The 15909-nt window shown below is 45.2% G+C and overlaps 1 protein-coding gene across 2 annotated transcripts; it reads left to right on the top strand.

Annotated features, from left to right (window-relative positions):
- Positions 1-2411: 2411 nt before the first annotated feature.
- On the top strand, positions 2412-13892 carry LOC311076087 (uncharacterized protein). 2 transcript variants are annotated; one of them, XM_084103974.1, is made up of 10 exons: positions 2412-2456; positions 2643-2699; positions 3073-3429; positions 3528-3765; positions 4164-4418; positions 10112-10211; positions 10682-10727; positions 13190-13273; positions 13361-13416; positions 13633-13892. In XM_084103974.1, exons 4-10 carry the CDS (start codon positions 3762-3764, stop codon positions 13652-13654), a joined length of 567 nt encoding a protein of 188 aa, XP_083960100.1. In that variant the 5' UTR covers positions 2412-2456; positions 2643-2699; positions 3073-3429; positions 3528-3761; the 3' UTR covers positions 13655-13892. The 2 variants fall into 2 exon arrangements, with proteins under 2 accessions (XP_083960100.1, XP_083960099.1); XM_084103973.1 differs by having other exon boundaries at positions 13361-13420; positions 13633-13884.
- The last annotated feature ends 2017 nt before the right edge of the window (positions 13893-15909 follow it).

The raw sequence follows: 15909 nt of genomic DNA on the forward strand, positions 1-15909 counted from the left end.
TGTTATGTCCTCCATTGTATAACTTTATGTCTACATATTTAGGAACAGATATTGGGTTCTGCCCAAAGTCAAGCAACATAAAAGTAACGTAAAAGTAACGAGTAACGTAAAAAGTTACTTTCCAAACGGGGTAACTAAGTAAAGTAACGGATTACTTTTTTTAAAAAGTAACGAGTAACGAGCAAACACTACTTTTTAAAAGTAACTTCCCCAACACTGGTCTTTGCACACCAGAAGCGTGTCTGACGCGGCGCTGCTGCTACTAGGTGACAGTATTTGAAAATCGATAATATTTTTTTAAATTGCATTTATATTTGCATTTATGTCAAACCCTAGACACTTTCAAACATCAAAATGACATTTATTAATATGTATTCGTGTCAAAATGTCATATAAACATCTTTTCCTATTCAATTTTGCTTGGAAAAGCTTCCAAGACGCTTGCGTGTCGCGTGGAAAATAGGCGTCAGTTCTATTTCTAGCATGCACGCGTTTTCCGCGCGTCTCACACAGGCAGTGTGCAAACTCTAACCTGTTAACATGGGAGCCGAAATAAAAACGGACACGCCACGCAGCTGAGACGCTTACGCCACGCATCCAGTGTGTCACCGGCCTAACTCTATTGTGTGCTGGCGTCCTTTTGTAGCTTCCGCTTATGCCGTCACACGTTACGTCATGATGCAACACCAATTAAGATTGGCTTAGTTTCATTCATTCTTCAGAGGCGCTACGCTGAGGGGCGTTCCCCCAAAGTGTCATTCGACGCAGTTCGAGTTCCCTCGAAAGGGAACTACATGTGCAAAAGAGTTTGTGCATTCCAAAGTCAGATAATAAATAATCAATGTGTTTTTGCCATAGACTGTCCATCCCAGACCATCCCAGTCCATCTCAGGCTCTTCTGAATATAAGAATCTGTCAGTAAGTTTCTCAAGTCTTCTCAATTTCATCAGCAAATAAAAAAATGTCCTCAGTAGTCAATCAACTCAACAGATACTAAACTCTAAAGTCTTTTCTTTCTGTTATAAGATGGATTATATGAGTCGTTTCACTGGCAGAAATATATAATTTTTTCTGAGATTATTTGTACCATTTGTAGTGTTGATTTATGTAAATGTCTTACTTCTGTTGTAGCCACAGCAAGCCGCCACAGTAAGATGAAGCACAAGCTAAACTTTAACTTTTGTCCCATCGCTGGACACATCCACCTCACAACTACCAATGAAAAATGAAACGCATTTTAAGAGTTTCCAGTTTGCAGAAAGTAATGGATTATATTCATGTGACATGAATAAACAGTCAATGTGTAATTAATAAATTAATTTAGAGTTGTTTCTGTAATAATTTATACATTTTATCTGTGTATTAAAGGGTCCACGTAACAGATTTTTCTCTTATTCCGAAAATTCAACATTCTGTTTTAAATCTGGGCTTTAAAGTGTATATTAAACTCTCCAAGTCCCGTGATTTCAGAAAACGAGTCTTTGTTAGGTCATACAATGTCAAACGAAAGTTGAAATTCGGAAAACTTGATGCTAAAACAGTGGTTCTCGAACCTTTTTGATCACGCCCTTCATGACACATTGGGACTAAAACTCATCCGTTTCAATTATATTAAAGGTGCTCTAAGTGATGTCACACGTTTTTTTAGGCCAAAACTTTTTTTGTCACATCCAGCAAACATCTCCTCACTATACGCTAGCTGCCTGTCCCCTGAACACACTGTAAAAAATTGCGGTCTCTGTAGACAGCCCAGGCTCCACAAACAGCAACAAAAACAAACTGGCTCAGCCTGGACCACGAAACATAACAAACGGTGTTCCAGCCAATAACCAACAAGAATGGTGTGGGGGTGGGGGTGGGGGGTTAGTGTGCTTGCACATGAAGGGGGGTGTGGGGGGTGGAGGAGAGAGAAGCATGAAGAGGGAAGTTAGCTAGAGGAGAGATGTCCTAACAACGACTAACATTAAGTATATATATTCTTGAGAATTTTGATATGGTCAAAGTATCGACATCCAGTCTTACTCAATATAAGTTCTGCCTATAATGAGTGTCTTACTAAATAATTCTTCAGAAAATGTTTCCAGGATGAAAGGCTATAAAAACGTAGTTAAACAAAAAAAAAACACGTTTATTATTATTACATTTATATCTGAACATCCCTTTAATCTTAAAATGTGGAAATTCAAGTGAAACTGTAAATACGTCCTAGATGTTAATAAATCTTTGTACTAGACCAACCAAAGTGGTGGACAAACTTCTTCATATTGTTAAACATGTTGGGTTTAATGACTTTTTAGATATCAATAAATGCCATTGCATCATGATGTCTAAAGTTGCTTGTGTGGGCATGAGTGAAGAAAGAGGAAGAAACATTTACTGTGCAAACATTTCGAAATAAACACTGTTAACCATGAGAATTTGATCAGTGTAACGCCTGAGAGACTCGCCAGAACACGGTAAGAGTTACGCTGGTTACTGAGTGAATATAGTCAGTCTATAGTCTATTTACTGTTGTAGAAACCACTCACCTAATCAAAAGGAAATATTCTCAATGAAAAATTGTTTATGGAAATGTTTTTAAAGCTAAAGATTGTTTTTATAATGCTCACTGTGTGTGTGATCCTGTGTTGTTGTTCTTGTAGTGATGTCACTGATGAAGGCTCCTCCTCTTCCTCTGGTGTTTCTGCTCATGATTCACGGTGAGTCGCTCATGCTGGAGAAGATTTTATTGTTCTTTAGTCACTTTTCAAAGTCTTTCTTTCAAATCATGAGTGCGTCACCCCCTGTTAAAACCCCTTTCACAAACAAATTTCTGTGAAAGAAAAATCATCCAAATAAAGTAAAAAAATAAAGGCAGTCAGAGCTAAAATTAAAAAGAATAATAACTTTAGATAAATGTGTAAATTCTTCTGATTAATGTATAATAAATACATGTGCATCAATAATGATTATATTAATGTTTTTAATGTGTTTAATGTGTAAAAAAAAGAAGAAGAATGTGATGAACACGAGGGGTCAGTAATTAAGAAACAATCGTTTTTGTGTGAACTATCCCTTTAATGTGTGTTTCAGGAGTTTTCAGTGATGTTGCTGATTGGGGTGTGAGATACAGATATGTGTCACACATCTGTGCACTAAAGGACTCAACAGTGATGATGTGCTGCATTTATAAATACCCTAGAGAACATCAGATCATGAAAGTGTTCTGGACCAAAACACTGGTAATAGATGATGAAGAGCCTCCAGATCTGTCCTATGACCCTGAATACAGTCAGAGGCTTCAGTATCTGGGAGATAAACAGAAGAACTGCACCGTCAGACTGAGTCATGTGACACTGAAGGATTCACACATGTACTATTTCAGATTCATCACTGATAAACCTGATGGAAAATATACTGGTTATCCAGGAGTGACTCTTACTGTCACAGGTGACTCTGATGAGGTTCATCTCTTCTTCTGTGCATTATGTTGAATAATAATCAGTGTATGACTGCAGCACTAGATATAATGTGTGTGTTGTGTTCAGATCTTCAGGTGGAGTCTCCTGAGAGAGTGACAGAGGGAGATCCAGTCAATCTGAGATGTAAAAGCAGCTGCGCTCCGACTGACAGAGACACATTCATCTGGTACAGAAACTCACAGATGATATTAACTAACCTCAGTAACACACTCCTCCTCAACCCAGTGAGAAGAGAGGATTCAGGCAGATACAGCTGTGCTGTAGACGGACACACTCTCATCTGCTGTTCAGCTCAATGTCATGTGTGAGTGTCTATTTTATTTAGAGTATAATAAAATTATACAGTTCAGAGGGGGTGCTAAGAACATTTTTAAATGCATCAATAGATAACAAGATAACAAACCTATTTTTTTTAACAACAATTTTTCATCACCACTTCACTAGGGTGAAGAATTTATTTTAAGTGCAAGAATTTATATTAAAATCTATATTATTTGACATTTATAATATGAGTGAATCTTCACAAATATCAGGGGCATTTGACAATAATCAGGGGCTTGAGCCACAAAAGTAGCTACTCACCAATTGCAGATTACAAGAGGACAATCTGTCCTTATCTTCTGAGCTATTCTGAGACGGGTATGAAGTCTGTGGTTTGAAGTCTGAAGATTAAAAATGAAATTTCAAATATTTCTCCTGTAGATCCTCCAGGGAATCCTGTGATCTCCATCAGTCCATCTGGTGTAATAGTGGAGGGAGATTCAGTGACTCTGAACTGCAGCAGTGACTCAAACCCTCCTGCAGAAATCAGCTGGATTAAAGGAGGAACGCTTGTAGGATCTGGAAGAATCTACAGCATCTCAAAGATCAGCTCTGATGACAGTGGAGAATACAAGTGCAAGTCCAGCAATGAACATGGAGAGAAATACTCTGATGCTGTGACTTTAAACATCATGTGTGAGTTCATGATAAAACCTAATTTTCTGTAAATTCAGTCCATATTAGTAATTTTAAAAATGTGTAATAAGATTTAAAAAAAAAAAATTCTGATAATTCGATTCTCTGATTAAGTCGATTCTTAGATGCATCGCGATGCGGACGTGGACGATTCTGAATCAAAAATCGAATTTCTAAATGTTAATTGATAACTACTTGGTTACTAACGTAACCTCAGTTCCCTGAGATGAGGGGACGAGTATTGCGTAAGCTTACGCTATGGGAAAACCTCCTTTTCTCGAGAATACTGAAGTTACACTTTCGAAACGCATTGCAGCTGCACTGCGAGCACAACTGAGCGCGAGAGCAGTCATTGGCTGTGCTGCGGCAACTGCAGGAACCTATGGCGAGGCGACTCTGACGCGCGAACCAATCGGGACGCTTGGCGCCCTGGCGCCATAGCCTGCCAGTATGGGCGTGGTCAGAGGCTATATATTGGCGAGACTAACCTAGGCACTTCAGGTTTAAACGACTGAAGCGAACCCCTGATCCAAGCACAGTAGCACGGCAGACTACGCAATACTCGTTCCCTCATCTCAAGGAACTAAGGTTACGTTAGTAACCAAGTAGTTCCCTTTCGAGAGGTCTCTCGTATTGCGCAAGGCTAGCTTACACTATGGGAACCCCTTTAAATTCTGAGAGCCTTTACAGGGCAGAGTAAATGCGTGTCACTCTCATCATTTTGTGAGGAGAGATCCGCTAGGGAAATGACTTGTGCTCTAAATGGAGTGGAGAGGACATAACTGTGCCTCAGTTTAAGGACGACCTTAGAGTCATTTGGCTCGAATTCCAGGCAAGAAGTGCTTATGGATAGCGCTTGTAGGTCACCTACCCGCTTGACTGAGGCAAGCGCCAGCAGAAAAGCAATTTTGAGCGAAAGCGACTTCAGGTCCACAGACCAGAGTGGCTCGAATGGGGGACCTTTCATGGATTCCAGAACCTTGGAGAGGTCCCAGATAGGCACAGGCGGTGGGCGCGGAGGGTTTAGCCTCCTAGCGCCCTTGAGAAAACGCACAATGAGTTAGTTTCTTCCTAACGGTTTGTCGGCCATCTGAGCGTGAAGCGCTGTTATGGCTGCCACATAGACTTTGAGCGTGGAGGGGGTGCGCCCCGCGTCCAGCAGCTCTTGCAAAAATGTGAGCACACTTGGTACTTCACATGTCTGAGGGTCTACGTTTTGTGCAGTGCACCAACCAGCAAACACCGCCAATTTCTGAGCGTATAAGCGCCTCGTTGAGGGCGCTCTTGCCTCTGAAATGGTCTTTAGCACCTTATCCGGGAGATGCCCGGGTACCCGTTGAGGGGCCATGCATGGAGGGCCCATAAATCTGGACGGGGGTGCGAAATCGTTCGCTTCACCTGCGTGAGGAGGTCTCTCCTCAGAGGAATCGGCCAAGGGGCTGTTTCCAGCATCTGTAAGAGCTCTGGGTACCAAAACTGGCTTCTCCAGAGGGGGGCTACTAACAGCACTGCACACCCGCATTCCCTGATCCTTTTGATGACCTGTGGTAGCATCGTGACAGGGGGAAACGCATACAGAGGGTGGCTCGGCCAGTCGTGGGTGAGCGCGTTCCTGCTCTTTGTAAAAAATGTTAGGCAGTGAGCGTTGTCTTCTGAGGCGAAGAGGTCGACCTCCGCCCTGCCGAAGACTTCCCATAGCAGCTGAAACTATTGTGGGTCAAGAGACCATTCTCCTGGGAGAACATTGCGTCTGGATAACATATCAGCAGCCTGGTTCAGAACGCCTGGTACATGCGCCTCCCTTAGCGAGCGCAGGTTGTGCTGAAACCAGAGAATGAGATTCTCGGCCATGCAGTGAAGGTTGCGTGACTTGATACCACCCTGGCAATTTATGTACGACATCACTGCCCTGTTGGACCAGGACGTGGTGGTCTTTTAAGTATGGGAGAAAAGCTTTTAAAGCTAAGGCTACCACCTTCATCTCTAGACAGTTTATATGTAGGCGCTTCTCTGGGTCTGACCACAGACCAGAGGCGGGCCTGCCCTCGTAAAGGGCCCCCCAGCCTAAGCTGGAGGCATCTGTCGAGATTGTTTTTCTCCTCGATATCACACCTAAGCTCATGCCAGACCGATACCAGTCGGTCGCTTTCCAGAGAGTTAGGGCTTTGATGCAGCCGTGACTCGCCCTGATTCGTAAGTGGCCAGATCGCCACGCGTGCGCTGGGACCCGTGGTATCAGCCAGCGCTGAAGAAGACGCATTCGCAGCAGCCCTAGCTGGAGTACTGGTGAGGCCGAAGCCCTGAGACCCAGCATCTTCTGAAATTTCTTGAGGGGGGTGCGAGCCTTGAAAGATGACGCTAGGCATCGAACAGACAGCGCGCGCCTCTGTGAGGCTATTTCTATACCCAGAAAGGAGATTTTCCAGCTGGGAGATAGTTTGCTCTTGGCAAGATTGACCCTGAGGCCCAGGCATTCTAAGTGCTCGAGGAGCCAGGCTCTGTGAGTTATTAATAACTCCTCCGATTGGGCTAAGATGAGCCAATCGTCGAGGTAGTTCAACACTCGTACTCCCTGCTGTCTCAGGGGAGCGAGCGCCGTGTCCATACACTTCGTGAAGGTACGGGGCACTAGAGACAGGCCGAAGGGTAGTACTGTGTACTGATAAGCCTGTCCTTCAAATGCGAACCTCAGGAAGGGTCTGTGATGGGGCGCTATTTGGATGTGAAAATAAGCGTCCATCAGATCTACTGAGAAAAAACAATTTGCGCGAGAATTTGTCTGGTTGTCAACATCTTGAACGGGCGCGTCATAAGCGCTTTGTTCAGGAGTCTGAGATCTAGGATGGGTCTGAGGCCGCCATCCTTTTTGGGGACGAGGAAGTAGCGGCTGTAAAAGCCCGACTCACTCTGTGACATAGGGACTGTTTCAACAGCTCCTTTTCTCAACAGTTTTGACACATGGGCCACGCCCTGTTCGACCATTGTCTCGACCCTGGCACGAAAGCGCGGAGGTCTGCGAGCAAACTGGAGTGAGTAACCTCGTTTTATTACGTTCAACACCCAAGTTGATATTTCGGGGATAACCTCCCAGGCTTTGGCCCTCATAGCTAGGGGTTGGATGAGTACAGGGCACGGGGCACTGTGAGATAAGGGCCCGGCCAACTGACTGTCTAGTGTTTCCCCGCCCGTGTGAACGGCGTTCATGCACAGAGGCGCGCGCCTCAGTGAGCGCGAGCCCTCTATAGCGCCTATGGTGTGGGTTTTCACATATTGCGGTGCGTTCATAGCAGTGGGCACACGGTCTATGTTCATTACCCTCTTTCCCCAATAGGGGAAAAGGATGACACCATATTGGAAGTGCTTGTGTGTGGAGGCTCACATGTTATAATGGGCACCTAAACTACATGAGCAGCATGAGCTGGCGGGGGGCTTGAGACTGTATGCACAGTGTTTGAGACTGCATGTACAGTGTTTGAGTGTGGAGGTGCGGGCCTTGTGGTGGGCACACCTTCTACATTTGTCAAATTCGCAGCATGTGGTGGCGAATTGGTTACTGTGGGGACCGTGCTTATGTGCAGGTATGCAGACTTTATAGCGGGCACATGACCTACATATGACACATGGGGGAAAGAGCTCTTTTCTTGTATCATTTGTGTCACTGTAAAAACGGCGTTTGGTTGCAGGCGAGCATGCTTCGCGGCAGACTCGTTTGCTGCTGACTGTACATTTCCAGCCGCCTATGAGGGAGCTGGAAAATGTCTGGAGAATTTTAGAGCGATCGATCCGGCCTCAGTGGGACTCAAAATCTCGCTTTTTCTCCCCGTAGCTAGGATGGCTTTCGCGACTCAGGGTCCAACACAATCTTAGGTCGGGGACCCCGCCTCTCAGGGAACGGAGAGCGCGTCTAGCAGAGCGGGAGCGGCGACAGACTTCAGCCGCTGGGCGGGGCTGGGTGACCGGCGGCGCTGACTTGGGCTGCTGAGGAGGAGGATTTCTCCTGTGGTGACTCGACGCCGAGCTGGAGTGCTTTGGGGGGAAGTGGCGCATCGCCTGCAATGCTTTCTGCGCCTCCGTGTAGCACTCAGCAAAGCTCTTGACAGCCGGGCCGAAGAGACCGGAAGTAGAGATGGGAGAGTCCAAGAAAGCAACTCTGTCAGCATCCTTCATCTCTGTGAGGTTCAACCACAGGTGTCGCTCGAGCACCGTCAGGTTGGCCATGCTCCTGCCGATGGCTTGGGCTGTGGACTTCGTCGCTCGCAGGGCCAGATCAGTGGCGCTGAGTAAGTCTTTAAAAGTGTCCGGATCAGGTCCAGACTCATCCAGAGAGCAGAGAAGTTTGGCCTGGAAGACTTGTAACACAGCCATCGTATGAAGCGCCGACGCTGCTTTCCCGGCGGCGGCGTAAGCACGACCAGCGAGGGCAGATGTAGTGCGGCAAGGCTTGGAGGGATGTGAAGCTTTGGTCTTCCATCCCGCGGCAAAGACGGGCAAAGGTGGGCAGCCACCGCCTCTTCAAGGGGTGGGATCGCCTCGTAGCGTCTCTCTTTAGCGGCGTCGACATTGGAGAGCGCCGAAGAGAAAGAGGGCTTGATGCGAGCTGAATGTGGTGCCTTCCACGACTTAGTCAGCTCATCGTGGACTTCGGGGAAGAAGGGAGCGGGTCTCTGCTGGGGGGTCTGCCAGCGCCCCTGCAGGAACCATTCATCGAGCCTGCTGTGTGATGGTTGCTCGGGTGGAGACTAGTCCAGCCCGAGGTCTGCCACGGCCTTCGTGAGCACACGAAGCAGTTCAGAGTCGACGCTGGCTCTCACGCTGTCTTGTGTGGATGGCGGGGGGCCGGAAACGGTCCGAAACCGCAAGGGAAAGGCTGTCCTTATCCTCTTCCTCCTCGTCCGAAGCCCCGAACGACACAAGGTCCGCCGCTCGCAGAGAGGGGCGTTGGTCGGCCTGTGTAAACAGGACTGGTGAGGGAGAACGCTGGAGAGAGACAGAGGCACGCAGGGACTGGGCCGGCGTGAGCTTGCTCGTCTCAGCTCGCTCAGGCTCCCTCTGTGAGCGGCGCTTTTTCTTGCGCTTCACACTAAGCAGTGAAAAAGGATATGCGCGTCGGATGGCACAGCGACACGGCTTGCTGAAGGTGGCGAAGAAGCCGGCGTCCTCAGAAGCTCCGTCCCGCTGAATGTCGTGTCGATGGCGGCGAGATGCTTCTGGGGGTCAGCGAAGTGCCTAGGCGAGTCTCGCCAATATATAGCCTCTGACCACGCCCATACTGGCGGGCTATGACGCACCAGGGCGCCAAGCGTCCCGATTGGTTTGCGCATCAGAGTCACCTCACCAGAGGTTCCTGCAGCTGCCGCAGCACAGCCAATGATGCTCTCGCGCTCAGTTGTGCTCGCAGTGCAGCTGCAATGTTTCGAAAGTGTAAAAAAGAAAAAAGAAAATCTGTATAGAAAAAAAAAGATGCATCAATAATCGTTTTATCATCGCAGTCCTCAGAATCACGATCGAATCGTGAGATGCCTAGAGATTCCCATCCCTAATACAGAGTGGACGCTTCTGCTGTCAAGCTCACAGTCAACATCTCAGAGATCAGACGCTGTAACTGTCACAGATGAAGGTTTTATTTTATAAAGAGTTCAAGACAGTTATGCAGCTTTGAGAGTTAATCTGAACTCAAATTCTTCATCTTTCAGTGCATTATGGTCATGGCTGGCCCGTCGGGTTGGTGATCACTGTGGCGTGTTTAGGATTCTTCATCGTCATCGTCATCATCATCATCATTCTGTTTATAATGTAAGTTTGATTAAAATCATTAGCATTCATCATGAGTGAATGCAATTCTCTTCCAGACTAGTGCAGGTGGAAATGCCCGTTATACACAAACATTATAAACGTCACAAATGTCACAAGCATCATGTGTGAGTTCATGATGGTTCAGTAACTGTGACATTAAATCCTCTAAACATTGACTGTGATTTCTGCTTTAGACCCACCACAGAATGTCTTAGTGTCATTCATAGTTTGTAGATTTAATTATGATCTTCTCCCTCTTTCAGATCATAGTAATGTTGGTTTGCTCGTCTGGGTAATGATCGCAGTGGCATGTGCAATATTCACTATCATGATCACCATCATACTATATGCAATGTAAATAAAAATGTATCAACAAATAGTAATATAATTTGCTTTTAGACTAATGCAAAAGTACATTTGAATATTGCACAAAACAATTAAATGACTTGTTTCCGTTTTTTTTTTAACAGTCGGAAGAAAAGGATAAACTGTAGATCTGCAATACACGAGTATGAGGTGAGATGGCCAAAGAACCACAGAATGATACTAATAAATCATTTACAGCTTCTTTGTACATGTAGAACACATATATTGTCACGTACTGCTCTGAGACACGAAGCTTGAGGATCCAAATGCAGTTTATTTGAACAGAGGATAATCCAAAGACAATCCAGAAAACAGGCAAGAGGTCAAAAAAGACCGGATAATCAGTCCAAACAATAACAGGGTCGCAGGGGTCACAGGGGACACAGGGTCGCAGGGGTCACAGGGTAACAGGGACACAGGGTCACAGGGTCGCAGGGTCGCAGGGTAACAGGGTCACAGGGTAACAGGGTCACAGGGTAACAGGGTAACAGGGTAACAGGGTCGCAGGGGTCACAGGGTAACAGGGACACAGGGTCGCAGGGTCGCAGGGTAACAGGGTCACAGGGTAACAGGGTCACAGGGGTCACAGGGTCGCAGGGTAACAGGGTAACAGGGACACAGGGACACAGGGTCACAGGGTCGCAGGGTAACAGGGTCGCAGGGGTCACAGGGGTCTCAGGGTAACAGGGTAACAGGGGTCACAGGGTAACAGGGTAACAGGGACACAGGGACACAGGGTCACAGGTGTCACAGGGTAACAGGGTCACAGGGTAACAGGGACACAGGGTAACAGGGACACAGGGTAGCAGGGTAACAGGGTCACAGGGGTCACAGGGGTAACAGGATAACAGGGGTCACAGGGTAACAGGGTAACAGGGTAACAGGGACACAGGGTCACAGGGTCGCAGGGTCGCAGGGGTCACAGGGTAACAGGAACACAGGGTCGCAGGGTAACAGGAACACAGGTTCACAGGGACACAGGGTCGCAGGGGTCACAGGGTAACAGGGTCACAGGGACACAGGGTCGCAGGGGTAACAGGGACACAGGGTCGCAGGGGTCACAGGGTCGCAGGGGTCACAGGGTAACAGGGTAACAGGAACACAGGGTCGCAGGGTAACAGGGGTCACAGGGTAACAGGGTAACAGGAACACAGGGTCACAGGGACACAGGGTCACAGGGGTCACAGGGTATCAAGGTCACAGGGACACAGGGTCGCAGGGGTCGCAGGGTCGCAGGGGTCACAGGGGTCACAGGGTAACAGGGTAACAGGAACACAGGGTCGCAGGGTCGCAGGGGTCACAGGGTAAACAGGGTAACAGGAACACAGGGTCACAGGGTCGCAGGGGTCACAGGGTAACAAGGTCACAGGAACACAGGGTCGCAGGGGTCACAGGGTAACAGGGTAACAGGAACACAGGGTCACAGGGACACAGGGTCGCAGGGGTCACAGGGTAACAAGGTCACAGGGACACAGGGTCGCAGGGGTCACAGGGTAACAGGGACACAGGGTCACAGGGTCGCAGGGGTCACAGGGTCACAGGGTAACAGGGTAACAGGAACACAGGGTCGCAGGGTAACAGGAACACAGGGTCGCAGGGTAACAGGAACACAGGGTCACAGGGACACAGGGTCGCAGGGGTCACAGGGTAACAGGGACACAGGGACACAGGGACACAGGGTCGCAGGGGTCACAGGGTAACATGGTAACAGGGACACAGGGTCACAAGGTAACATGGTCACAGGGACACAGGGTCGCAGGGGTCACAGGGTAACAGGGACACAGGGTCGCAGGGGTCACGGGGTAACAGGGACACAGGGTCGCAGGGGTCACAGGGTAACAGGGACACAGGGTTGCAGGGGTCACAGGGTTACAGGGACACAGGGGTCACAGGGTAACAGGGTCACAGGGACACAGGGTCGCAGGGGTCACAGGGTAACAGGGACACAGGGTTACAGGGACACAGGATCGCAGGGTAAAAGGGTCGCAGGGGTAACAGGGTCGCAGGGGTCAAAGGGTAACAGAGTCACAGGGTAACAGGGACACAGGAACATAGGGTCACAGGGGTCACAGGGTACACAGGGGTCACAGGGGACACAGGGTAACAGGGTCGCAGGGGTCACAGGGTCACAAGGGTCACAGGGGACACAGGGGTCACAGGCAAAAAGGAAAATCCAAGGACAGGCAGAGATCAAAACCAAGCACACGGGAATAACAGACAAACGCTCAGAATTGCAGTACAAACACTAAACAAGACTTTGCAGAGAATGAATGTGAAAACCAGGCTATTATAGGGTGAGTAAACAAAGTAATGAGACACAGGTGAAAGTGATAATGGATGATAGTCTGAACTGAGGATTATGGGGAATGGAGTCTGTGGATGTGTGGTGATTGTCCGGGTTGGTTGATGGTAATCCCAGGCACTCTCACTGGTTATCGTTACATATATATATACTCAAGATTGTACATGGTTTGATGAGTAGAGACTGTGGAGTGATTACACTTTTGATTGTCATGGTAACAATTTATAATTTTTAACATTCATCCCCCCCCCCCCCCCCCTTTTTCCCCCAAAATTTTAAATGGTGAATCCTTCTCTCTGTTTCCCTGTAGAACGATCCCAGACCTGATCCTAGTGAAGGCACATATGCAGCTCTTGACCAGTCCAGATCATCTGACCTCTACGACACACTCACTGTAAGAGAAATATCAAAAACTACATGTGCAAAAGAGTTTGTGCATTCAAAAGTCAGATAATAAATAATCAATGTGTTTTTGCCATAGACTGTCCATCCCAGACCTGCTATTCCCCAGTCGGGCTCTTCTGAATATAAGAATCTGTCAGTAAGTTTCTCAAGTCTTCTCAATTTCATCAGAAAATAAAAAAATGTCCTCAGTAGTCAATCAACTCAACAGATACTAAACAGTCTTTTCTTTCTGTTACAAGATGGATTATATGAGTCGTTTCACTGACAGAAATATATAATTTTTTCTGAGATTATTTGTACCATTTGTAGTGTTGATTTATGTAAATGTGTGTCTTATTTCTGTTGTAGCCACAGCAAGCCGCCACAGTAAGATGAAGCACAAGCTAAACTTGAACTTTTGTCCCATCGCTGGACACATCCACCTCACAACTACCAATGAAAAATGAAACGCATTGTAAGAGTTTCCATTTTGCAGAAAGTAATGGATTATATTCATGTGACATGAATAAACAGTCAATATGTAATTAATAAATGAGTCTAGAGTTGTTTCTGTAATAATTTATACATTTTATCTGTGTATTAAAGGGTCCACGTGACAGATTTTTCTCTTTATTCCTTTTCAAATAAAACATTAAATGAGAAAAATGATTCTATACAAGCCTTATTCTCTGGTAGTCATCCTAAAATAAATAAATATAATTTATAAATTATAAGCAGATAACAGCTAATATATAATATACACTGCCTGGCAAAAAAAATAAAAAAGTCGCTGTTTGGATTTAAGTAGGCAAATATATTACGAGTCTATGATTGGATCATTATCGCAGTGATTATTATGTTTCTAGGATGTTATATGTTTGGCAACAGTTTTTCTAACCCTAATTGATGGAGTTTGTAGCTTTTCCTTTTAAACATGTATGAAGACACATCATGGCCAAATTCCAGGATTACAGTGTCAAGATTCATCAGGCTCAGATTGTGAAAGAATGGTTTGGAGGAGCATGAAGAATCATTTCCACACATGGATCGGCTCCTCTGAGTCCAGAGTTTAAAAGTCTTTAGGTTGTGCTGGAGGAGACTTTACAGAGTGCTGGACTCATCAATACAATACAAGATCCTGACCAAAACATCACAACATTTATTTCCATTAAGAGATGAATCTTGATATGGTCATCCTGGAATATGGCCCTGATGTGTATAAAAATAGTATCTCAATGATTCTAAAATAACACTGATGTTAAAACGTTATTAATTCTGAATGAGATTTGCTGTCGTCGCTGCACTGGGTTTGATATTGTCCTTCGGTGAGGAGCAGAACCTGATAAGAACATAACGATTTAATTATCGATTTATTGAACTCTTGCAGAACTTCAACAGAAGATGTTTTGAAGACAAAGACATGTTCTGTTAGCGCTGTATCTCACCTGAGTTACTGCGACTGCCGTGCTTGAGGACTTGAAACAGAAACACGAAAAGCAGAGCGCCAGCACACACCAAAGCCACCATCACCATGACCTGGAGTAACACTCTGTAGATGCAAACCCACTATGAGTTGACTGAGAAAAGCAAACCACATGTGTGTGTGTGTGTGTGTGTGTGTGTGTGTGTGTGTGCATGCATGCATGCGTGTGTGTGTGTGTGTCACAAATTATGAGATCACAGATCACATTTTTTAGCGTGCATCATTTATAACTGACTTTGTCCTATTAGGGTAAATTCTTTTTTGAAAAATTGTCTGAAACTTCACTCACATTCCTCTTCATTCCTTTCTTACTATGAGCGTATTTTCTGATGTCACTAAATTATGTCACTTTATTGGCTGAAGGGAATGTCATGATATTACTAAAATAAAATAAAAATTGAAATGCAATATGCATCATTTATCCTATCCAGTTATTGCATCCTAACAGTGAAATAACTATATATGCACATAATAAATACAGTATATCAGTCTATCTGATATCAAGACTAGATAAATTAGCTAAAAATCTAAAGATTTAACAGAAATGCTAATTCTCATTGAGATCTTTAAATAAAATGAATACTCTTATACAAATATTGATGAAATCAGAGCCACATAAATTCAAATGCTTCAAGCTTATATCTGATTTTGTGTCGTGAACATTGATTTTGCAGTATATTTATCTTGAACACATTTTGTGTTTATTATTATAAACTTTAAATGTTGTTCTACATACATTACTCTGAGATCATGCTGGTTTTATGTAAGTGTATATTTCTGTAATGATCATGTGATTCAGATAGGTGGCGCTATGACACCATAAACCACCAGCGAACTTCAGTCACATAACATTACATTTCTTCATGAATTAGATATAATTCATTAAGTGTGTTTTTAATCCGCTGTTTTTATTAATTTATTTGATATATACTTGTCATATTTTAAACGTTCATACCATTCAGTAAAAGGAAAGGAAATGAAAATGTCAAATGATTATCTAAATATAAAGAAACTGATTTTTATCCACATGTCATTTTAATATCAGTATCTGGCATCTATTAGTATTTTCTTTCTAAACCAGAATAAATATATAAATATAAAAATAAACTTAATTTAATTTAATATAGGAAAATGACTTGAGAAAACAAATATAATTCATTTTT

This window comes from Abramis brama, assembly GCF_963993115.1.
Source record: "Abramis brama genome assembly, chromosome: 25".
In the NCBI taxonomy this organism is placed as follows: Eukaryota; Metazoa; Chordata; class Actinopteri; order Cypriniformes; family Leuciscidae; genus Abramis; species Abramis brama.